General features: G+C 36.9%; 1 protein-coding gene across 6 annotated transcripts; it reads right to left on the reverse strand.

Annotated features, from left to right (window-relative positions):
• Positions 1 to 24,225, reverse strand: LOC120419561 (gustatory receptor for sugar taste 43a). Of its 6 annotated transcripts, none has more exons than XM_039582287.2 (14): positions 23,879 to 24,212; positions 23,359 to 23,797; positions 23,162 to 23,216; positions 16,462 to 16,594; positions 15,900 to 16,014; positions 15,663 to 15,725; positions 11,194 to 11,337; positions 10,983 to 11,093; positions 1,050 to 1,158; positions 885 to 981; positions 704 to 799; positions 511 to 579; positions 285 to 374; positions 1 to 209 (listed from the first exon to the last, which is right to left on the reverse strand). In XM_039582287.2, exons 2-14 carry the CDS (start codon positions 23,513 to 23,515, stop codon positions 90 to 92), a joined length of 1,359 nt encoding a protein of 452 aa, XP_039438221.1. In that variant the 5' UTR covers positions 23,516 to 23,797; positions 23,879 to 24,212; the 3' UTR covers positions 1 to 89. The 6 variants fall into 6 exon arrangements, with proteins under 6 accessions (XP_039438221.1, XP_039438218.1, XP_039438219.1 ...); XM_039582284.2 differs by having other exon boundaries at positions 16,462 to 16,606; positions 23,879 to 24,211; XM_039582285.2 differs by having other exon boundaries at positions 16,462 to 16,606; positions 23,359 to 23,745; positions 23,879 to 23,977.
• Between the last annotated feature and the right edge of the window lie 1,085 nt (positions 24,226 to 25,310).

Genomic DNA, 25,310 nt, shown 5'->3' on the forward strand with positions numbered 1-25,310 from the left:
CAAATTATTAGCAATAATTTTATTGATTTGTCACCATCACTTTACTAGATTATTTAAAATATTTAAGCTAATGATATTTTATCAGCAGTTCATGATGTGTTATTAAACGATTTCAAAAATGCTCGGCGACCAGCTTTCGACATTGGTTTGTCATCAGCTTCCTTAAATTGTATAAGTATCACGAGATACGTTGCAATAGCGCCACAATACTGAAAATTAAAGGAAAATGAAAAGAGTGTCATCAACTCGACATTTATCGTTTATCTAGTCGCAATGGCACTTACTGACGTAATTATATGTCTATCGATCGAACACAAACCGCATGCGGTGAACATAGAATTATTTCCAACCAGCTGGCGCCAAAAACTTTCCAACTGTTTTGCAGACCGGAACGGCACCCAGTTGGAGGTTTGCAAGCAAGAATGGCCAACGGGCAACGAGAAGCATAAAAACATAGAGAAAATCAGAATCAGAAAATCACCAACTCTCCGTCACATTTGTAATACGTACACGTTCCTTTGCCACCGATTCCTGGCAGGTTCGCATCAAATTGCAAACGATGGCCATCGTCCGGCGGGACTGTAAATGGTGTTAGATAAATAAAACCGCTCTTTTATTAGATGTGTGTATTCAATCAGGGTCCAAAGCAAAGATGTCACCGAAATCACAGATCACGAGATGTGTTGAATGAAAACGAGCTCACCTCAACGTTGGTTATGTGGCACGGTTCAACGGTCAACAGAAAGCGAAAAATGTGGATGAACAGCCAGAGTGCTTGAATCCAGGAAAATACCGCATCCTAACCAAATAAAAACGACATCAAATTCACACACGCTGGCAAACCCCGCAAAACCCCAAATTGGTTCAAAAAGGGCTCTATTTACCTTATCACCCACCAGCTCCACCATCAGAAAGTAAGAGGTTGCCACCAAATGGAGCAAACACGACCCCAAAACCGCCAACAGGGCAACGCCAAACGTGCTGGGGTGTAAAATGAGCGGAAGAGGAAAATTAAATTCAGTCTGCATCATTGGGAAAAACATACTCACTTTGAAACCAATATCACTCCCGTCGATAATGAAGCATGGATGTAGGCCATATTCTCAATCACACGGTCAGGGGTCAGCAGGGGCTGCGGGTGAACAACTAACGGGCGGGCTATACATTATTGAAATTGGTTTGATTGATTCAACGACAATTGGTACAACAGCGGAAACATTACAGCGTACAGAGACGAACATTTGCGCAAAAAAAAGTGTTACGTAAAGCGTTGCCACAAACGTAAATGGAATATTTATGTAAACAGTGCAAAACAGCTTAATTATTTGCATTCTATTTGAGTGCAAACAAACAGCAAACCTATGCATATGTAATAGGAAGTGGTAAGAAGGATTCTATTGTGACAAAGTAGCTTTAATTAAAAGTTTATCTAATCTAATCTAATCAGAACCTAGCGCAGCCAATCTTTCGAAGGGATCCTGGAGAGTGCCTTAGGTTAGATGACGCCTAGCACTCTTCTTGTCATTCATAAACTTTTTTTTTTTCTTAACTTATTTTTATTAGGTCCTTTAAGGTGCTGTGACCAGGTTGGAACCGAGGATCAATATAACAATATATAATAACAAAAAAAATTCCATACTTGGAGATCATGTAACTGACGAGGGTTACTTAGTCCAAGCGGGTCTTGCAGGACTTGAACCTGCCGATGTACTCGGAGAAAATCCCCCACAGCTCAGCCGAACTGTAGAGCACCTCCCCGGCTTCCTTCTCCGTGGCTCCACCGTCTCGGGGGCCACCTTGGCTGCTTCCTGCGGGACGAGGGCGATCCTTGGATTTTCCGTCCGGAACTGCGCCCGGCAGCGGAGGAAACTCCGCCGGCGTAAACGCCGGAACTGCTGGACTCTGCTTATCCGCCTTCCTTGCCGGCGGTATCGGTTTCGACGCCTGCTGGCGCCTCCGGATGAAGTCCGCACGCTTAGGGCAGCTGCGGTCCGTGGCTTCGTGGGCTCCAGAGTAGTTGGCACACCGCTTCGGCTCGGCTTCTTGGACTTTGCACTCGTCCGTCTTGTGGGGACCCCCACAGTTGTTGCACCTGCCTTTCAGGTGACAGTTCCTGGTTCCATGACCCAGCTGCAAGCAGTTCCTGCACTGGGTCACGTTCGGCCGCTTGTTCCGGTAGGCCTCCCACCGGATGATAGTGCTTGCCACAACCTTCATTGCAGAGAGCTTCTTCAGATTGGTGTATCCCTTGGGGAAGACCACAATGTACGGAGTTTCGTCCACGGTGGACTTTTCCTTCCGCTTGATGATATGCACCTCCAGCGCGTCCAGCTTGAGATCCCTCTTCAGAAGGTATTTGACCTCGTCCGGTTTCAGTTCATCAGGAAAACCACGAAGAACCACCCGATGATTTCGTTCGCTCCACCGATCGTGGGTGTAGAATTCCACTTTCTTCTTCTTGAGTAGCTCTTGCAACTTGTCAAAATCTTTGACAGAGAAGCAGGTCACCTTGGTTCCAAATCGGGTTAGTTTGTAAATCGGTTTGAAACCTAATTTACAACTTTCCACTATCGCCACGAGCTTGTAAAAATCCGTGGTGTTCTTCACCACCAAAGGTGGTTGCTTTTGTTTACCTGCCGACTGGCCGGGTGATGGAACCGCCGGGGCGTCCCCTCCTCCTGCTGGGCTGGCATTGTTGTTGTTTTTGTTATCCGCTAGCGGGCTGAACTTGTTGTTGTTGAGCAGGGTCTTCTCAACTTTTTCTCCTTCGATGCCGATTCCAGTGACCTCGCTGGACTTCTTCCGCTTCCGATTCCCGCGGACGGAACGAAAATCTTCCTCCTCGGACAGGCCCGTAGCCAGGGGGGGGGGCTTCCGGGCTGCAGCCCCCCCCCCCCGAAATTTTTTCCAATTTTTTTAAAATTGAACTACCTTAAAAAAATCTTAAATCAATGATTGTGTGTTCTCTTCCCAGAAATAATTTGTAAGATAGAGAATCAAGAATTGATTGATCAAACTAAGTAATTTGCCTGTCCATTGCCGGGCTCAGTTTTTGTAGATTATGGATCCAAAATTTGGATATTTAAAAATTGAGCTGCAGATTTGAACATTGTTCCATTCAGTAACATCTCATTTATCTTGTAGTTTTAGCATTACATTGGTTAGGATGGTCCAAATCTGGGCTTACTTGGGGCTATCCCCTGAAATCAAAGATTTACGCATCACTAGCCTAAGTTCCAAAATTTGAGCTTTTTCTGACCACTGACCACCAAGTTTGGGCAAAATCGTCAAATTGTATGGAGAAAAGCAACTGTTTCAGTTTTTGACCAATGAAAGGCGCAATAACTATCCAGTTCTTATCAATTTTCAGAACTAATATCTTCTTTAAATTTGGAAAAACTTTCCCGAAGACACCTTATTTTTTTGGGTTTTTGCTAAAAAGTTATTAACCATCGAAAATAGCAATTTCCGAGCGGACTGCTCTAAGGGGCTACATGTGTTCATTCATTCATCATCCCGGTACGAGAATCGAACTCACGACCTCTGGATTAGAAACCCAGCACGCCGCTAGTCGAAACCCATCCCCTACCGGTCAGTATTCCCAGTGAGCATATTTACTCTTTTAAGGGATCTGACTTGCCGAGCCAGACAGGAATCGAACCCATCACCTTCCGCTTACAAGGCGAAACCCGTAACCTCACGGCCACGGAAGCTCGGCAATAGAAATAATTACCGTTATCTGGGGCGAATCGGGACTACAGTCTGAATAGGGACAGTAAAAATCCTTAGATCTTGTTGTCTTATTTTTGATTGTAGAGTATGACCCCTGAAGAACCATAAAATAATTTAGAATTTTTGGATTCAATGTGGCGGTCAAAATGGAGGTCAAGAAATATTTCTGGTTTTTTTTTTAAAGGTCTAATAAACCAAATTTCCAGTTTTTGCTTTTTGGGTGCTTTTGAAACCGTCAGGGGTATAAAAAAACACCCAAAAAGCAAAAACTTGGTGTATTGGACCATTAAAAAAACAGATGCCGAATTTGATGTCAAAAACAAGCAAATAAAACATGCCGATTTCATTTGTTCCTGATTCGGTTATCCGAAGTCCTTCGAACTTTGGATAATTATAATTATAAATATAATAATATTATAATTATAATTATAATCGAAACTTTGGATAATCGAGGCTTCGGCTAGTCGAATTTGGATTGTAAAATTAATAGCCCTCCTTTATTTGCATTAAAACCTTTAAACTGTTAATACATGTTTTTTCTCTACATTTTTCAAAATTTATCATAACGACGTCGTCGTGCTATCTTGTCGCACCCGCCATTTTGACGTTCCGAGAAAAACGCGTTTTAATGTTTGACCTTGAATATTCAAAAACGAGAGCACGCAATGTAAACAATAACAATCACGTTTTGTTTGGCTCACCATTCTGTGCATTGTCCCAAAGTTTGGTTGAAGTTGGTTGCTGGAGTCCCGAGTTATAATTACAAATGTTTACGGTAGTCTAGCTTGAACGTGTGACAAACGCATCCTGACTTTCCTGGCCTGAAATCCCTTTGGCCTTTTGTCGCACTTACATCAATTTTCATGGAGTGACAAGATAGCACGACAAGATTGAAACTACTTTCATATGTAAAGTGACAAAAATGCACGGAGTTTTTTCGGTTTTTGTTGAATATCTAAGGATTGAAATCGAATTTTGGGGATCTGTGAAGGTCAAAAGGTGAGGCATTGTGAGCTGCACAAAATGGCGTTCTTAACTCAATTTGGCCCAAAATGCACGTACGACAAGTTAGCACGATGGCGACGATAATTTCTCAAAAATATTTAGATTTTGTTTTCAAAAACGAAAGCATTTAATATGAAAAACATTTGAGTGAATTTTGACTTTTATCAGAAATACATTTCTAATTTTATCGTTTTGGTTTTAAGAATATGGTTAGTTACATATCTAATACCTTAGAGAAAAATGCTTGAGAAATATCTGCGTGTATTTTTTTATTACTTTTTCGTAAACCTTTTTTCCGAAACCACTCGTCCAAAATGCTTTCTTTTGGTCACATTTTTTAGTTTCCACCGTGGCCAATCTCCAATTTTTATTTAATATATCAAAAATCGGAAGATCAACTAAGTGAATACTTATTATCAACTAATTTTCACTTTGTGCATGAGCTTGCGATTTTTAAAGGAAGAAATAAAATGATAAAAATTCAAAACGTTAAAACAATTTAAGCTTGGATTCAACAACTCTGAAATTAAATTAATTAAACATCACTTTCAAATTATATAATTTCTGATCAATAATTCATTTTTAAACTATTTAATTTATATTTTTTGGATTTTACAGATTAGAATTTGCATTTTGAAAAGTTTAAAATTTCTTTATTATTTTTTTATAATTTCTTATTTCTGAATATCAATTGTAAATATTTTCCAAAGTTTATGTTGCCACCTTTTCAAAATGGACCAAAAAACAGAGAGCAAATACAATATTTAAAAAAAAATAGCTTCACAATTTAAATGGAAATAACTTATTTCGATTAAGTCTTTTTAGGACCAGCGACCAGGTCGGTCCGGAAAACAAATTTGAAATGTTTTTCCTGCTTTGATAATCATATACGACATGTTTGGGCTCGTTTAAAAATATTTAGAATTTTTGTAACATGTCGCGGAACCGCGGAAAGTTTTTTCTCACGAAAAAAGGATTTCGCCATCAGCTAGATATTTTGAAAACTAATGATGCAAAACAACTGTACTGATTTAAAGTGTGTTTTGAACACATAAAATAATAAAACCATAGCTTGTAGTTTTGATTTGTAACCCTCTCAACTTTGGTCAGAGTTTAGTGACATAAACTTCAGAATAATATTCGCAACGGCTAATTGAAGATTTAAAAATTTTACACTTTCAAATTTCAAAATTTTCATAATTTTTGATTTAATTTTTTTTTGGTATAAGACAAAGAAATGGCAGAAATCAAAAATAAAAATAATAAAAACATAAAAAATTTAAGATAACAATTCAACAGAATAATATCAAAAAATCTGAAATTCCAAAAATTAAAAAATCTAAAACTGAAAAATTAATAAAATAATTGATACTTAAGAAATCCTAAACTAAAAAAAATATCATTTTAAAATTAAGTTATTCAAAATCCAATAAATTATGTTTTTTCAATCTTAATTTTTGGATGCTTTAAATATTTTTATGTTTGAATTCTAGTATTCCTAAATTAATTTATATTTACCAGAAAATTAAGTGATTTTTGTAATGGCTTTTCCCTTATTTCAGCATTTTAAGATTCAGCGTTTTGTTAGTCAGCTTCGTGAGGCAATTCTTCAATATTATTTAAGCGAATACATTATTTTCAAACGTTATTTTCAGTCGCATCCAAATAAACAAATCAAAATCTCATCAACACATATTGCTCCCGAAGAAATATCAAACGACGCTTTTTGTTTCGGTTCCTTTTCAGCTGCGTACCGCTTAAGAGAAGTCTTTTCGTAAACCTTTTCTTGACCGTTCCTTGAGATTTTTTTGTATGGAGTTTTAAGAGTCTCCGTACTACAGGACATTTTTTAAAATTTTCGTTTGAAAGTAAAATATAGTTCTTGTAGCAAAATTCAGACTAAGATTTGATTTACAGGAAAAATGTAATTGATTTAAGAATTCTTGCATAAAGTATTCTTTACTTTTAAAACAAAAATTTAAGATAATAATTACACATGATAATTTCAAAAAAATCAGAAATTCCAAAAATGAAAAAAATCAAATACATAAAAAATATAAAATAATTACAACTAAAAAAATCCTTAAATTATAAAAAAAAAAAAACATTTTTAATCATTTTTAAATAAAGATATTCAAAAAATAATTTTCAATCATTTCAATAAATTATGTTTTAATAATCTTATTTTTTTGATGCTTCGAATATTGGTATGTTTGAATTCAAGTGCAGACTAAGATTAGATTTACAGGATAAAACTAATCAATTTATGAATTCTTACATAAAGTTTTCTTTATTTTTAATTTAGCAAGGTTTCGTAAATATAAAATTTCTAAACCATTCCTAGAGTCAAGATATTGCTTGAACAAACATCGATTTTAATAAATGGTTACAATCCTAAATTATTAAACATGTATATAGATTAAAATTTTATTAAAAATTATCTTTAGAATTGAGATCTGATTAAATTTTTTGTCATGTTTTAAAATTTTATTTTTGCTCAAATTCTGGACCAATTTTCAGAATACAATGAGTAATGAATTTGAAAATGGCGTTTAGTCGGAATATTAAAGTTAAACATGATTCGTTTTAATGTTTGATGCAATTGAGGAAAATTTTAACGGTTACATATGCATATTTTTTTCTTCAAATATATATTTATTATAGGCCTACACAAAAAAATGTGAATTTACTCGACACGGAAAAAATGAATCACATGTAAACTCAGTTGATGTAAACTTGAGATTCGACGTAATTTTTTTTTGTTGCCATGGAGACACTTCAGAAGCTGAAATTTCAACGATTAATTTTTTTTGTATTTCATTAAAATTATTTATTTTTGAGAGCACCAGGAGCTTCGCAAAATATGAAATGGCTTCAATAGCTTAGAACAATTAAAATAAAACATTGTTTAAGTTTGTTTATAAAATTTTAAGAAAAACAAATATTCCAGTTATGAGTTTTATGTTGTGCTAGAAAAAATGAAAAATGTTAGATAAACCATCACAATTATCACACAGCTGAAAATGTAAATCGAGACATAATACTTATGGTTAGATAAATCGATATTTCTTTTTAAAAAAATTTATGCTTTCAAAAATTTGATTCAAGTTAAGTATATTTTAAATTTAGCGACGTTTATCACGAAATTGGATTACAATTAAACAAGTCAAGAAAATGTTAAAAAAATCACTTTCTCTACTCCTTTAATACAAACTAGCTGTTAAAATAAAGAAAAAAAAATGACGAACGAGTTTCTTCAATAAATACATTGATAACTTAATATGAAAATCTTCGAAAACTTTTTTGCATACATTACATTAAAATTTTACAATTCATCTCAATAATTATACCACAAACCAAGTGATGGTATAAATGATTTGCTGATTTTTATACTCCTTGAATTTTTGCACCCAAGCCCCCCCCCCGAACAAAAATCCTGGCTACGGCCCTGTCCTCGGAGGATTCCTCCACCTCCATCTGTCAAAAACTTCCAAGCACGCGAGATGACAACACTAGCAAAACACGTCTGAACTTATGATTCATTAACATTTGTAGTGCGCCATTGCATCGGAATGCATTGAAACATCACAAGCGTTAAAGCGGCCAGGCCTACTGCGTAAAGCCGTATCGCAGAGATGATCCGTAATTGGGTTGAGTTTGAGCACTGAGTGTTCGAATAACAACACAATTCTGAATCGATTGGGGAGGAAGAAGCGTGGGGACACACCACCATACGCTCCGAGATTTTGGTTGTATTCGCTGAGAGCACCATGCTAAGAAGGTTTGGTACTCCGGGACCCTCTGGGATGGGACATTGTATTTCCACGAATGCCATGGACACTATTTGCCGTGGTTATAGCGCCACAACTTGTTCCTTAAGCTATTTCAGGACTCTGGGCCAAATATGAGCGAAATTGGTCAGCGTTTACCCATTGATACTCGAAGGTGAAGTTTGTATGGGAAAAATCGAAAAAAAAATATGGAAAACTCAATTTGCTTACAGTTTGGTCTGCACGGTTTGCTTCATTTTTGTAAAAAACACTTTTTTTCACCATTTTCAGGCTCGGATACCAATGGTTTAATCACAACCATTTTCGATCAAAATTTGCACAGATGCTTAAAATAACCCAAAATCCGTTTTCCGCTTGTGGAGCATGTCATTTTTTCTGGGCAAGTTAAGTTAGCAGTTTAAAAAAAAACGGGTACCACGATATCTCAACACTGCTTTGACCAAATCAGCTCAAAATCAGCTCAAACACTCGTTATACCGGTGTGCATAACGAAGGCCGATTTTCAAAAACTTCATTAAAAAAAAGATAAAAATATTTTTATGTTTTTCATATGAAAAAACGTCAGTTTTTGATTTTTGAATTTCAAAATCGGGCTTCGTCATGCATACGGATGACTTGGGAGTCTTCACTCCAAATTTCAACCAATTTGGTCCATCCCATCTCGAGATATCGTGGCACCCGTAAATCGCAGATAAATTCCCTGACTGATTTTGGAATCCTGCAGCTCTTCCTGGTCCAGCGAAAAAACATCGCTACTTCTAGCGAAGCTGATCCAACAAGCAGAGAGAATTTTAACTAAACGGAATCAAACAATCAAGACAGCTTCTGGGTGGATACAACCGCATCGACTCCATAAACAACTCTGGAGTTTTTTTTTTTTGTAAAAGGTCCAATAAACCAAATTTTCAGTTTTTGCTTTTTGGGTGTTTTTCAATACTCCTGGCTCAAGGCGGTTTCAAAAACACTCAAAACGCAAAAACTGGAAATTTGGTTTATTGGACCTTTTCAAAAAAAACTCCAGAACTTCCATTCATAATTATAAAAAATGACGATCTCGCCTCAACTTTCTTAAGATTTCTTGACTTCAACTCCAGGTCCTAAAAGCCACACATTTTTCATTAAAGTAGTAAACAATTTGAAGTAAATAAATGAACGTGAACAGTTAATAATAAAACGAAAAATATAACAAAGATGAAGAGCATTTAGCCATATCACTTAGAATGTAAATGAAATGTAATTATTATAAGAAAGTTCAATAAAGACATATTTAATTTCAAAACGTTCACAAAGTTTGACAGTTCGCTTTGCACATGGCAAAATTGTGAACTTAAATCGTCTCTTACTCAGTTCAGTCATGAAATATCTTCGTGAAACTTTCAGGAATTATTATGACATTTTGTGATTTTCTGCATGTATGTAACCCCTTAAATGCTCCTCCTAAGAGTCTTCTACGATATAAAGAAGAACTCTTGAATTTTTTGAAAATTTATGGGTTGAAAGTTTAACTTGTTTTATGTGACCTTGCCTATGTTTTAAAAAATGTATTTTTTTAGGGGTCAACTTTGGCTGTGTTTTTTACTAAAATTTCCTATATTTTCAGTAAAAAGAAGTATGCAGTAATTTTGTAGTGTCCCAGACTATGTCTCTACTTTTTTTACAATTTAAATGATGATGGTTCCATTCTACAGTTAGATAGGGAAAATGTAATTATGTTAAGTGATAGAATAGGCCAAATATTACCAAAAACAAACATAAACTAAACAAGATAAATGCAAATTAAAATACTAAAAATAAAATAAGAAAAACATGAAACAAGAGAAGTAAAGTTTTTCGTAGAACAAAAGTTGCTCAAAATGACCTTCTAAACACGGAAAAAATAGACATTTTCGAAAAAAAAATTGGGCAGTAGAGGGTTAAACTTAAATTCTACAAATATCAATAAAGTTCTCAGGATATATCCATATTTTGAATGCCGTCAAAAGCCTTTTCAAAATATGTTTGGGTTAAATCGTGATTAGTCCGTTGTTAACTTTTTGTCAAATTTTATTCATACTATTTTTGGGTACCTCATTACACAAAATGTTTTGAAAGTTTATTGAACCACAATTCATCTACATATTATCAAAGAGATTTTCAAAATTCTAACAACAATTCTCCACTGTATTACTGTTTACATTATAATCAGAGCTTATAATTATCCCCTTGAATCATGAACCACGCACTCTTCAGGTGATGAAAAACATAATTAATTATTATGATGTTGTTGACAGTTATAATAAGCATACAGATGATTTATATTTGCAAGCATCATCCACCAACCGGTGGATGGGAAACTCCGGCGTCCCAGCCAAATGGTGTGAGTTGAATGGTGTTATGACTAAACCATTTTCCCCCGGAACAAGAAGCACAAAGTACAAAACACCTGCAGAGCTTTGAGTTCATTCTGGTCCTTACCATGGGACACGGTCGTTATCCCTCGGATTTTCTCCACGGCATTGTCCAACTTTTCCGAGACGTTGTTGGTGGATGACACCGACGTAATTTCAATTATGGGAGTTTTGTTGACTGAAATTAAACACCACCGTTATGGAGGTGTCGAAGAAGTAAAAAAGAAAAGATGAATCCTGAAACTAACTCGTCCGCACGTCGAACGAAAATGTCTTACATTCCGGAAACACTTGATACAGGGCCACGTTCAGGCGACGGAATCTGTTGCTGATTCCGAGTGCTGATTGCGCAAACAGCACGTGAAACATCATGAGGATGTAGTAGAGAGCGTAGAACGGGCAGTACCCCAGCACGTTTGCATCTGAGGTGTGAAAATGGTCGTAAACATTGATATACGAACGATTAATGTTAACATAAGAGATTTTTAAATGGGTTATTGAAACGTAATCGTAATTTTTATTTAATAATTTTGTTTTATTTTTTGCCACATTGAACGAATATTAATTAAAAAATAATCAAAAGTATAGTACAGTCCACTCTCGATCATCCGAAGTCCTTGGAAAAATTATGCTTCGAATAATCGAGACACGATTTTTAATTCCTTGTCTTATTTTTGAGTGTCGAGCATAAGTATGACCACTGAACTACGGTAAAAGTAATATAGAATTTTTAAATCCAAGATGGCGGTTGTAAAATATTAAATAAAACCCTTTTGTTATTTTATAGTCAGTAATAGATAATAGTAAATGCACTGTTCAAATTTGACTAAAACAAGAAGAAACAAAAAAAAAACGAAAAAAAAATTCATTATTTGATTATCCGAAGTCCCATACAAACCTTCGGATATTCGAAACTTTGGATAATCGAGGCTTAGGATAATCGAGTCTGGATTGTATATGGGTTTAAATGGTATGGTAGTTTTAAATGCCATTTATTTAAACATACAAAAGGGACCAAATTTGAATTACAATAGATTTATTAAAAATATAAAATAATAAATATTCAAATAAATTTTATACGTGAGTTTATTACACGAATTAAGTTTTTTTTATATTTATTCTACCAACTTCGATTTCAATATTCTTGTATCCCCTATTTGCGATATCTCAAACACATTTTTTTCTTTTTATTACAGTATGTAAAAAAAGTATTTACACCCCTTGGACTCCATGCACATATTGTGATGAAACATTTAAATAATTTAATGTTGACAGAAACCTAGTACTACGTTTTGTTCAGAAACTCATGCCAGACATTTTGCTACAAAAAGCTCATGAAAAGATGATTTCTATAAAAAGTTATATAACAAATACTATTACGAAACTAAAAAAGGTGCAAAAAAAGTTTGTACACCTTTCGAAAAATTAACATAAATAATGTTATTTGTTGACAAATCACCATAAATCCAGTCTCCCAACTTCAAATAGGCATCCTTGACTGATTAAAAAAATAATTTGGATTGAATATAAAGTTTACTAACTACTTAGTATAAAAGTTTATATAACTCTGGAAATTCTATATAAAACTTATCTAAACTTAATTTTGCAAACTTTTAATTCAACTAAATGTCAATATATTACCATAGAATTGCTAAATAAACATTTGGGAGTGGGTATAACACCGTTTTGGGGGTATTTGTATCGATAGAATAGATTTTTCGTTGGAATTTCGTACCAACCCGGAATTACGTCGTCGGAAAATCCGCCGGCATCCGAACCGGTCCACAATTCTTAAGTCAACCTATGTGGCATCGGAAAGGGCATAAAATTTCCGATCTTTTGATACCCATACATCTAGGTTTTCTATAAAACCCACGATTTTAAATACCTAGGTAAAAACGTTGTTATGGTTTTGTTTGAGCAATCTGCCAAAAATGTATGGAATTTCGTAATTTTTGTTCTGGTGGATCAAACTTACTTTTTGCCCAGTAATTAAAAACGTGGGTTTTATAGAAAACCTAGATGTATGGGTATCAAAAGATCGGAAATTTTATGCCCTTTCCGATGCCACATAGGTTGACTTAAGAATTGTGGACCGGTTTGGATGCCGGCGGATTTTCCGACGACGTAATTCCGGGTTGGTACGAAATTCCAACGAAAAATCTATTCTATCGATACAAATACCCTCAAAACGGTGTTATACCCACTCCCAAATGTTTATTTAGCAATTCTATGGTAATATATTGACATTTAGTTGAATTAAAAGTTTGCAAAATTAAGTTTAGATAAGTTTTATATAGAATTTCCAGAGTTATATAAACTTTTATACTAAGTAGTTAGTAAACTTTATATTCAATCCAAATTATTTTTTTAATCAGTCAAAGATGCCTATTTGGAGTTGGGAGACTGGATTTATGGTGATTTGTCAACAAATAACATTATTTATGTTAATTTTTCGAAAGGTGTACAAACTTTTTTTGCACCTTTTTTATTTTCGTAATAGTATTTGTTAAATAACTTTTTATAGAAATCATCTTTTCATGAGCTGTTTGTAGCAAAATGTTTGGCATGAGTTTCTGAACAAAACGTAGTACTAAGTTCCTGTCAAACTTTAAATTTTTTACATGTTTCATCACAAAATGTGCATAGTGCTCAGGGGTGTAAATACTTTTTTTACATACTGTATATGATTTTGTAATTTTCAACTTAAAAAAAATTGCCACGAATGTGGACCAGTCGTTTTAAATGCGTATTTTTTAACGAAATATTATCTTGAATCCCAAGCTATTTGCAAAATAGCGAAGTATGCAATTCTTTCACTACCACTACTGAGCAATTCCATGTCAAATAAGGAATCGGTTGTACCCGACCCTCTCCGATTTCAATGAAACTTTGTAGACATGTTATCCTAGGCATATATAAGCCATTTTTGTGTATATGGAGCCAGTTACACTTGATAATGACATTTGAGAAGGGCGTTAGTGTTTTAAATATTTTTGTATTTCGTAATTTAAATATTGCTTTATCTCGAAGCCGTTGCATCGTATCAAAAAGTGGTCAAAGACAAACTTGTAGGAAATTTGACGGGCTTTCCGAAAAAAATACACTGAAAGAAAAAACACTCCACTTTTATGAGATTTTTTGATTTTTATGTTTAAAAGTCAAATTTGAAGGTGAGCCCACAATTTTTTTTTCGTTCAAAATTTTTGTGAAGATAGCCTAAGATGTTACAAAAAGACTCACGAAAAATGCAGGATGGAGCAACTCACCTAAAAAAATACAAAAATCATTTAGTGAAACTGTTTTTTTGAAAATTGCTCTAAACGTCAAAATTTAGAAAATCCGAGTACGGGAATCGATTTTCCAGACAATTTTACATAAAAGTCTCCATATTGACCATTGTCCTAAGTCCAATCCTTGTGAAGTTACAGCGGTGTTAAAAATAAAAATGTTGAAAAAAAGGTTTTATGATGGTTTTTGGCAATTTCTATATGACAGACTTGATTTTTTAGTCTCGAAAATATTTTTACCGGAATGCTCGTCTAATTTCCAATAAGTTTGTCTTTGACCACATTTCAAATGGATGTATGGGCTTACAGATATAAGCTAATAACATTGCTCATAACTGAAAACATAATATTTTTTCAGTGTAGTATAGTAACCTGGATAGTAAATTAGCTTATATCTGTAAGCCCAAAGACAAACTTATGGGAAAATCAAGTCTGTCATATATAAATTGCCAAAAACCATCAAAAAACCTATTTTTTCAACATTTTTATTTTTAAAACCGCTGTATCTTCACAAGGATTGGACTTAGGACAATGGTCAATATGGAGACTTTTATGTAAAATTGTCTGGAAAATCGATTCCCGTATTCGGATTTTGAAAAATTTGACGTTTAGAGCACTTTTCAAAAAAGCAGTTTCAGTAAATGGTTTTTGTATTTTTTTAGGTGAGTTGCTCCATCCTGCATTTTTCGTGAGTCTTTTTGTAACATTTTAGGCTATTTTCACAAAAATTTTGAACGAAAAAAAATTGTGGGCTCACCTTCAAATTTGACTTTTAAACATAAAAATCTAAAAATCTCATAGAAGTGGAGTGTTTTTTTCTTCCAGTGTATTTTTTCGGAAAGCCCGTCAAATTTCCTACAACTTTGTCTTTGACCTTTTTTTGATACGATGCAACGGCTTCGAGATAGAGCAAAATTAAAATTACGAAATACAAAAATATTTAAAACACTTACGCTTTTCTCAAATGTCATTATCGAGTGTAACTGGCTCCATATACACAAAAATGGATATTATATGCCTAGAATAACATGTCTACACAGTTTCATTGAAATCGGAGCTCCACTATGTTTTTTTGTGTAAGTAACTCAACATTAAATAATAATGCGATGTCTATGTGCTCTCTTATGCTAACTTGATAGGAATCCCAGCAATCTTAGTACAAAAGAGTACAGAGGCATCGAATGATTGAATGCAAAGAAGACCCCATTAATTTGGATAATTTGGAGATGATGCTTCTCATCTCAAACTTTCCATAACCTTTGGCAATTCCATCCATTTACAAGGAAGTCCAAACTTAACCCCCAACCAATCAGATCTTAACCCCCTGGGCTGGAATGGCAATTATCATCCGCTTCGGTACGTCCAATTTATTTCCCATCAATCATGCCGTATGATGACGCAAATCGCAAATTCTTCGCTACAGGAAATGATCAACAAAACGTTCAACCCTGACTTACCTGAGTCTTGATTTTCCTTCTTCATTTTGTGCGCTATCCGATACCAAACCCAAATATCGAGAGCTGCAAAATTAAGCAACTTATCCCATTATTTTATCGTTTCCCCCCAAGAGAGTGGGGCAAAATGCCAACGGCAAATGGCTTCGATCCCACCGGTTTTGGGGCAGAGAGGGAAAACCATATAAACTGGAGAGTATATTTAAAAAACCAAAGCAAAGGGAAGGAAAAAAAGCTTACCAAGAGCACCTGTTATGAAAAAGCCAACCAGGGTCAGCATCGCGAGACCTTTCCTCGGCTTTCCTCGGTCGTCCTGTTTTCCCGCCGCAACGTAAATCGAGAGCATATCGTCCGCCTAGAAATGGGTGGAAATTAAATTTGAAATAATAGCACAAATCGTACGGATGGCAGCCCAAAAGCAGCGAGGAAGAAGGAGCCCAAAATTTTACACCAAGTGGTTCCTGGCCGTCGTCGTCCTGGCGCTCGGTTCGCCAAAAAGGAGCAAGTTTTCGTCTCGGGGACGAGAATTTTCACTGGAGCATGAAAAATTTATTTAATTTACCAAGCGTAAAGTGTATTAATTTCCGCTGTACTACATTTTGTCTACCGGAAAATAATTACTCCACCAATTAGGTTTCTCTCTCCGAGCAGCCAGTGGCCCTGCCAGGCACAATTTAGGTCCAGGGATCTCGATTTATATCGATGACTTTTTTTTCGATTATTTTCCAGCTGGCTGTTGCTTTCCCGTGCGCTCTCTTTTGGGACCGTGCAGCGATATGGAAGAATGCAACCAATTACATACCTCATTTAAGCGCTGGTTCAGCTCCCGGACGAACGGCAGCCCGTAAATGCCGCAGAAAACTCCGCAAATACAGGCCGAGACCACGACCGAGACATCCAGCGTTGTCACAACCCGTGATGTAGCCGTCTTCATTCTAAAAACGAAACTTTCCAGAAAGAAAATTTTATAACGGGAAGTGATTAGTTTGGCTGTTTGGTTAGTTTATAGTTAGTCAGTAGGTTATCCGAGCATTCGTTGGTGAAGGTTGTCTGAATCAACATGACTCGTCGCGTCCCGGCGCAAAACGCCGGCAATATTGCCCTACCTGCGGCTCAAGCAGGCAAAAAAGTGGGAATTTCCAAAAGGAAGGTTGAGGCCTCAACTGATGGCCAAAAACCGGGAATTTCCAAAAGGAAGGTGCTTTTGGAAGTGACATCGAACAGCAAAAAGACGAAAAAGAGCGACGGTACTGTACCGATGGATGAGGAGGAGGAGAACTCTTCATCGCACGAGGAGCAGCTTTTGAAGAACAACAAGTTCGCTGGACTGCCTGACGAGGACCAGGTAGCGGAAGCAAAGGAGAATGAAGTGAAACAGCGAAAGGAGAAACTGCCTCCTTTTTATGTGAGGCAATCAGCAGCAACGATCGACTTTCGTGCGGGGCTGGTTGAACTCATCAAGTCTGGGAAAGTCCTAGGCAACATTCGTCTGTGTCAGGACGGATTTAAGGTGCTGGTGCAATACAGGCAGCACTATCAACTGGTCAAGGATTACTTGACCGAAAACGAGGCGGAGTACTTTACCCATGATGTCGCCATGGATAAGCCGTACAAAATCGTCGTCAGAGGTCTGTACGACATGCCAGTGGAGGAATTAGCTGCCGAGCTAAAAGTTTTGAAACTGGATGTGTTGGCCGTGCACAAAATGAGCCGACGCAACAAAGACATCAAGTACCGTGACCAGCTCTACCTGCTGCATTTGGCTAAGGGATCGACGACGCTTCCTGAGCTGAAGGCAATTCGAGCGGTTTTCAACATTATCGTGTCGTGGGAGCGATACCGACCAGTGCATCGTGACGTCACACAATGCTTCAACTGCCTGGGTTTCGGGCACGGAGGTAAGAACTGCCACCTGAAGCGTCGTTGCGCCAAATGTGGTACCGATGCGCACATCACATCCCAGTGCATCCAAGATTCGCTGGTGAAGTGCCTCAACTGCAACGGTGAGCACTCGTCAACCGACCGAAAGTGCCCCAAGAGAGCTGAGTTCGTGAAAATTCGGCAGCAAGCATCGACGAAGAATCAGCCTCAGCGTCGTAGAACTCCTCCAGCCCTGGTGGAGCAAAATTTTCCACCTCTTCAACCGCGACGCCAGGTCCCGAACTTGGCACCGTTGCCGTTGGATCCCAGGAAGAGAGCTGAGATGAATCATCCACGGCCGGGTTCCAACCAGGAGCCGAGAACGCCACCACCGGGCTTCAGCCAGGAGCCAAGACCAACCCAAGAACCAGCAGTTGAGGAAAATGGTAATGATCTTTACACCTCAACCGAACTCCTCAATATTTTCAAACAGATGTCCGCTGCACTGCGTGGATGCAAAACCAAGACCCAGCAGATTGAAGTGCTGACCTCGTTCGTCATCCAGTATGGATCGTAGGTCCCTCAAGCTGCTGAATTGGAACGCTTGCTCCATTAGGAGGAAGAACTTAGAGCTGGTTGATTTTCTTCGCGAGAAGGAGATCGACGTAGCTGCCATCACGGAAACTCATCTGAAGCCCGGTGAAAAAGTTTATCTGCAAAACTACAAGATCGCGACGCAACTCGATAGGACCGCCTCTGGAGGAGGAGGTGTGCTTGTCGCTGTTCATCGTGATCTCAAGCCACGCCGGCTGCCACACTTTAAGCTGGACATCATCGAGGCCGTTGGAGTGGAAATTCCCACTTCGGTTGGCCCAGTACTCTTCATTGCTGCATACTGTCCACGTCAGGTGAATGCCAGAGATGGTTCAGCAGCAAAACTGAAGAGCGATATCCAGAAGCTGACACGGCGGAGCGCAAAGTACATCATCGCTGGTGACCTCAACGCGAAGCATGAAGTTTGGGGCAACAGCAGGAGGAATCGGAACGGAGTGATTCTGCACAACGATCTGCAAAACGGATACTACAACGTTGTGAGTCCGGATCGTCCAACGAGGGTGGCTCGGTCTGGGAATCACTCAATCATCGACTTCTTCATTACCAATATGGCTGAGAACGTGGCTCATCCTGAGGTGTTTGAAGAGTTGAGTTCTGATCACTATCCGGTGGTTGTGGAGGTTGGAGCTTCCGTTACTCCGCAGCGGCAACCAACCCGGAAAGATTACCACAACGTTGACTGGCAGCAGTTTCAGCAAGTGGTCGACAGCAACATCGACTATGATCAACAGCCGGAAACTTCTGCTGATATTGATCGTTCGCTGGAGGTGATCCAGCAGGCTATCAACCAAGCAGAGGCTGCCAACGTTCGGGAGGTTCCTGTTAATTTTAAGGTAACTGATATTGACGTAGATACTAAACACTTGATTAGACTTAGGAATGTTTATAGGAGACAATATCAACGGACTGGGGACTATGACAAAAAGATTTCAGTTAACAATTTGAACAAAATCATACAAGACCGACTTGACAATATCAGAAATCAAGAATTTTCAAAACATGTAAGCCAGCTTGGGAATTATTCAAAACCATTTTGGAAACTTTCAAAAGTTCTTAAAAATAAACCAAAGCCTATTCCTCCTCTTATTGTTGAGGATTCTCCTTTGATTACATCCGAGGAAAAGGCAAATGCACTTGGGCTTCATTTTGTTAGTTCACATAATCTTGGCGCTTCCATGACCAGTCGTAAAGAAACATCAGTTGCCAATAGTATTTCAACAATCAATGACTCTACCTTTGAATTTCCTGCAGATTCCCAAGTTTCTGGTGAGGAAGTCAAAGTTGCAGTAAAACAAATGAAAAATATGAAAGCTCCTGGCTTTGATAACATTTTTAATCTGGTGTTGAAAAAACAGAGTGATCAGTTCTTTCAACATCTAGCCAATATTTTCAATAAATGTTTGCAACTTGGTTACTTCCCCACCAATTGGAAACTGGGCAAAGTCATACCAATTTTGAAGCCTCAAAAAGATCCAACATCGCCAACAAGTTATCGTCCCATTAGTCTTTTGAGTAGTCTGTCCAAACTCTTTGAGAAGGTCATCTATTCAAGGCTTTTGGATTTTACCAACGATAATAATATAATTTTGAATGAACAGTTTGGCTTCCGAAAGGGACATAATACTGCTCATCAGCTCACGAGAGTAACTAAAATCATCAAGCAGAACAAGCTTGAGTCTAAATCAACTGCTATGGCTTTGTTGGATGTTGAGAAGGCTTTTGACAATGTTTGGCATGATGGTTTGATACATAAACTGTATTTATACGGTTTTCCAATGTATCTTATCAAAATTATCCAGCACTATCTTTCGGAGAGATCGTTCAGGGTTTTTCTGAATGGGATTGCTTCTGGATTATTCAACATTGATGCTGGGGTTCCCCAAGGAAGTATTCTTGGCCCACTTCTGTACAATATTTTTACATCTGATTTGCCTACTCTTCCTGGTAATGGTGTGTTGTCACTTTTTGCTGATGACACTGCCGTTATTTATAAGGGTAAAATAACCAGATATTTAGTTGGCCGTCTTCAGAAGGGTCTTGACGTTCTTTCCGAATACTTTGGCGACTGGAAAATTCGCATAAATGCAGCCAAAACTCAAACCATCATTTTTCCACTTTCCAAATCGGCCAGATTTGTCCCAAAGGATGATGTTTTGATTAAAATGAATGATGTTTCGATACCCTGGTCAAAGGAAGTTGTCTATTTAGGTCTCATACTTGACTCGAAACTATTGTTTCGGCAGCATGTAGATAAAATATTGAACAAGTGCAGCATTCTCATCAGGTGTTTGTATCCTTTAATTAACAGAAAATCAAAGCTATCTTTGAAAAATAAGCTAGCAGTTTACAAACAAATAATTTACCCCGTTATTGAGTATGCAGTACCTGTTTGGGAGTGTTGCGCTAGAACTCATAAATTGAAGCTCCAGCGTGTCCAAAACAAGGTACTCAAAATGGTTTTGAATGTTCCTGGCTGGACAAGATCAAGTGAGGTTCATGAATTAGCAGAAGTAAAAATGTTGGATCAGAAGATTCAAGAAAAATGTTTGAAATTCAGGGAAAAATGTGCTATATCTGAATACCCCTTGATTCAAGGATTGGTTTAGTTTATGGTAAGATTAAGTTAGTTTTAGGTTAGGTTATGTTTTCTTAAATTTTTTTTTCCTCATTGTACCTAGTGTTACATAAATGATAAATCATATACTTTTAAAGTTAAGAAAATGAACAGTGTTTAATTCACGAAAAGCAAACTAAAGCTGAAGAGCCACAGCTGACCACTTATTATGTAAACCAAATGTAATTATTATAAGAAAGATTCAATAAAGTATATTTAATTCAAAAAAAAAAAAAAATTTTTAGTTAGTCAGTACTTAGGAAGCAAACAAATGAAAAAGGGAGCGGAATTTTACTTATATATATATACTTTACCTTAGAGTTGAATGTTTGTATTTTGCAAAAAAAATAAAAAATACTGAATTAGAGCATACATATTACATATTCTCAACGTCATTAACAGATTTGGTGTCGTCGTTTTACGAACAACATGAAGTCTCTTGATTTTTTTTATATTCCATTTACGGCATTATACGGCCATTTTTCAAAGTTTCTGTCGCTTCCCCCGCCCCTCCTTCAAATATGGTCTGAAAAATCGAGGGCAAAAAAGTTGTTTTCAAAAAAATGCTGAATTTTAATGAAAATGGAAGTCTTATCAACTCAAAACAACCTAAAAAGCAATTTTCTGCATTGATAGTACAAAACTTACTGCATGCTTATTTTGACATAAAATGAAACAATAATAGTAAGAAACTTGGCCATATTTGAATTCAGAAAAATGCATACCGTAAACCGGGGTGACTTTGATAGGATTTCAATTTATTTTTGGAATATTTCCCAACTGGAAAGGTTTTTCTCAAGATTATTATTTTTAAAACATGTACTGGGGTAGGCCACACAAAGTTCATGCACTATTTCTGGAAAAAGTTATTTTTCTATAATGTTCAGAAAAATAGTTACGTTAAAATTTATCATTTTAAATTCCGGGGCGACTTTGATAGTCATAGTTTTCCTTGTTAAAATCAGATTATAGGTGTTCAAACTTCATTTTTACGTTAAATGAACCATCACTAAGGTTCATGATAAAGTTTTCAAGAAAAAAAAATCAATGTTTATATTAAGTTAACTAAGTTTTAAGGCTTTTAACAAAATACTTAACAAATTTTAGGTAAAGTTGTTAAAAAGCCTGAATTTTGCCTGAAATTCGTTAAATCTAGTTATGTTCATAAAATTATCGATTTATATTACATTTTAAACTGAATTCGAAGCACGAATCACAATTTTTCACATTTCATATGAAATTTGTTCAACTGAAATTGCCTATAAATTTGGAGATTTTTTTTAATTATGTTTCAAAAACACATATTATTTAATATTTACAAAATTAGTTTACCTTCTCCTAATGAAAAATTGTCCAAAGAATCCGAAAATGTATTCCATTTTCCGATTCAAAATCATCTTCATTGAGAAAATCATGGCACTTTGAGAAGTTTGAAACAATGCCTTTCATGGTTAGTATGGTTTCAAACCATTCCGTACGTGTTTAATTTGTGCTCTTCATTTTGCGGAATAATCTCAAACCTATCAAAGTCACCCCGGCTATCAAAGTCACCCCGTTTTACGATACATTGTTCAATGGTTTCTTAGGATTCCAATGCTTTTAAACTAAACTTTCAGCTATTATTTGCACCTAAATAAATAAATTATTTTCTGACTGAAAATTAGCTACAATTTAATTGGATTGGAGCAGCTATCTATATCGTAGATGCAGATTAAAAAGAACATTAAATGTCTTACTTTGTCTTCACCGATATTCACAAAATTATGATTTACTGTAATTTGAGTTAAACAATTGAAAGTCCAAACTTAAACAACTGTTGCTTTGAAACTGAATTCCTATCTCATCACGTCGTTAGTAAGCTTAATCTTTTGAAATCGATGTTTTGTAGCTCTGGATCTGCTCTAACACAATCCAAACATTTCAGAAATTTCATTGTAAAAACAATCCATTATCACTTGTAACACCAACAGGGTCAAAACATACGCGAAGCACCAAGTCAAAAAAGTTGCAAATGCAACTTCAACCGGCTATATCTCGGCAAAAACTCAACAGATTTGGATAATTCTTGATGCATTCGATCCGGAAGGATGTCAAGAATCACCTCCAACAAGGTAGATCCGAAACAGATTGGTCTACCCTAAGTTACAATGAAAAAGGCATTTCCAACTTTTTTTCCAAGGGTTCCAAGAGCCGGTGAAAATGCATTTCCAACTTTTTTGACCCCGTTGGGGCTACAAGTGTTATCCATAGAAGACTATGCGTTTTTCTGATAATTTGACAAATACTGAATTAGTATGTTATCGCATTCTCAACATACACGTGGAAAAGGGTACTTTCATATTACTACATTATCCACATTTCTGTTAGACATGCTTTCGCACAATTAAATTACTTAATACGCACTTTCACTTACCGTATCGGTTTTTTCGAGTTTATATCCAAGAATATTCCCTTGAAGGTTAATCCAGCTGGTAAGGTATGGTTGGTGGTAAACGGAAAGACATAAAATATACAACGAAAAAAAGGAAGAAACCACACCATCATTGAGTTTTATAGGTTTTTGATAACAGTCATGCCGACGACGTCCTCCGTCGGTCGTTAAATAACTACCTAAACAGAACACGACGCTCAAGCTGTAAATCACCAGAAGCAGATTTCTCTTGTAATCCACAATTTGTCCCTTGGAGGTTCGTTTCACCACGTACGGCGCCAGACCAAAGATTCGGCTCACAAAAAACACTGCCTGCGTCGACTCGGATATCTCCATTGTGCCAGGCCAGGCAGACAGTCGATAATGGCGTGAATATTCCACAGGACTCCGGAGTGCCGTTCCGAAGGCAGATTGTGGAACCGTCTTATAACCGCATCATTGTGGAGGGTGCTTATTATAATAAATTATTCCACCCTCGCTAATGTGTGTCGTTTCCTCTGCATGGGAGAATCCACCTTGGGGAATGCTCAAGGATCACAGAGAAAATGCACAATCACCGAGACATCCTGGGAAACGATTCAAAGATCGGCACTTCCACTTTTATAATCCCATTTGAAGCTAGATCGAAGAGGGAAAAACACTCTCAATCGTATTATGTATTATAACGATGAAAGAAGAGATTGGCTTCCAGAAACTCACAATCACACAACCCGATTCGACTCGGTTTCAAATAGATTTTCGTCCCAGAATGCCCGGCGGGAAAGTGGAAACTAAATTGCAAACCTAGCCGGCTTTTATAGGACACACACAACCAGAGTGTGAGAGCTCTGGCCAAGTGGAACCACCGTGATGATGATATGGTTGTGTTAATTTCCTCTTTTCCATTTTCCACTTCAACAATATTTGCTCTTTTGTCATAAACAGTCTTTCAAGCATCAGTGTGAGGATAACCGGAAAGTACTTTTATCTTGCAGCTACACACGACGACAAGTATTGGTGGTCGGTTTTCCATTACTAAGTGCAAAATAAGTGATTTGTTTACAGTTCAGCAAACGAACGAAGGCTAATCCTCCGGCCAGGCTCGCTGTAAAATGAAGTGATTGCTGATTGTAGCAGGATAGTGTCAATGCATTTTATATAGCTAATAAGTTAAAGCAGAAACCGTAGGATGGAGTGAGTTTTCTTTCCGATTTCAAGTAGTTATTGACAATTTTAACTATTATTTTTCTCCAAAATGCCTAACTTTAAAAGACTCTGCAGTGCTCAGCAAGCGCAAAACCTTAACTTGATTCGTACTAAATTTGTTATAAAAATGTATGGGTACATTTCTGATGCAAATACAGGATTTTTAAAATTATATGTTTTGGTTCATTTTTCGATCGCAAAGTGCAACTTATTTCATTTTGAATAATTTTGCGCAAAGTGAGGACTAAACCAATCGTTCCCAAACTTTGGAGAGTTTTTTGGACCCCAAAAGGGACTGAAAAATTGCTGTCACTAAATTTGGACAACTTTATTTTGTTCCATACAACCAATCAAATCAAACCATCCACATTAACGACCCCCGGGTCTTTTGTGGTCTCTATTGCAAGTTTCTGCTCGAACCTAGGAGTCCGAAGGCTTGAATGAGGAGAGCACCCAAACCTCTTTCTACTCCAAGGAACCTTCCACCCCAGTGTTTGAACTGACGATCTTTGGATTGCGAGTCCAACCGCCGCCAGCGATTCCATCGGAGCAGGCTTGGTTTGGTGTGTTGTTTGTACTTATGGCATGGAGACGACTTCTACCCCTGGAATGACTTTACGGCCTAACAACCAAGGCCGGGACCGACCTTTTACTTCCTCATCCGATGGAAGGTTGCAGCAGATGGGAATCGAACCCAGAATCATCCGCTCATACAACCATATTTCACCCTAATTCCCCATGGGTTGCAAAGTTCGTCAAATTTAAACTGAATTGCAGAAATTTGAGCTGAAGGTACCATTTGGAGTACTCTTTCTAATCTATTTTGACCCGGGTTGATGGACGTAATAAAAAAATACTATTCTCAGAAAAAGTACAAAAAATACTATTTTTCCTCAAACTTTGCTAAATCGATCAGAAAATCTCTTCAGTTTTAATTTTAAAATCT

Source organism: Culex pipiens, chromosome 2 (genome assembly GCF_016801865.2).
Source record: "Culex pipiens pallens isolate TS chromosome 2, TS_CPP_V2, whole genome shotgun sequence".
Classification (NCBI taxonomy): Eukaryota; Metazoa; Arthropoda; class Insecta; order Diptera; family Culicidae; genus Culex; species Culex pipiens.

What these genes read in the sequence shown, in the direction of transcription:
- LOC120419561 (XM_039582284.2), bottom strand. Translation starts at nt 23,515, where the DNA reads ATGGAGATATCCGAGTCGACGCAGGCAGTGTTTTTTGTGAGCCGAATC. An exon ending in GGAGTGATATTGGTTTCAAA is followed by an intron (nt 982 to 1,049) that starts GTGAGTATGTTT and finishes TTTACACCCCAG; the next exon opens with CACGTTTGGCGTTGCCCTGT. An exon ending in ATAGACATATAATTACGTCA is followed by an intron (nt 210 to 284) that starts GTAAGTGCCATT and finishes TTTAATTTTCAG; the next exon opens with TATTGTGGCGCTATTGCAAC.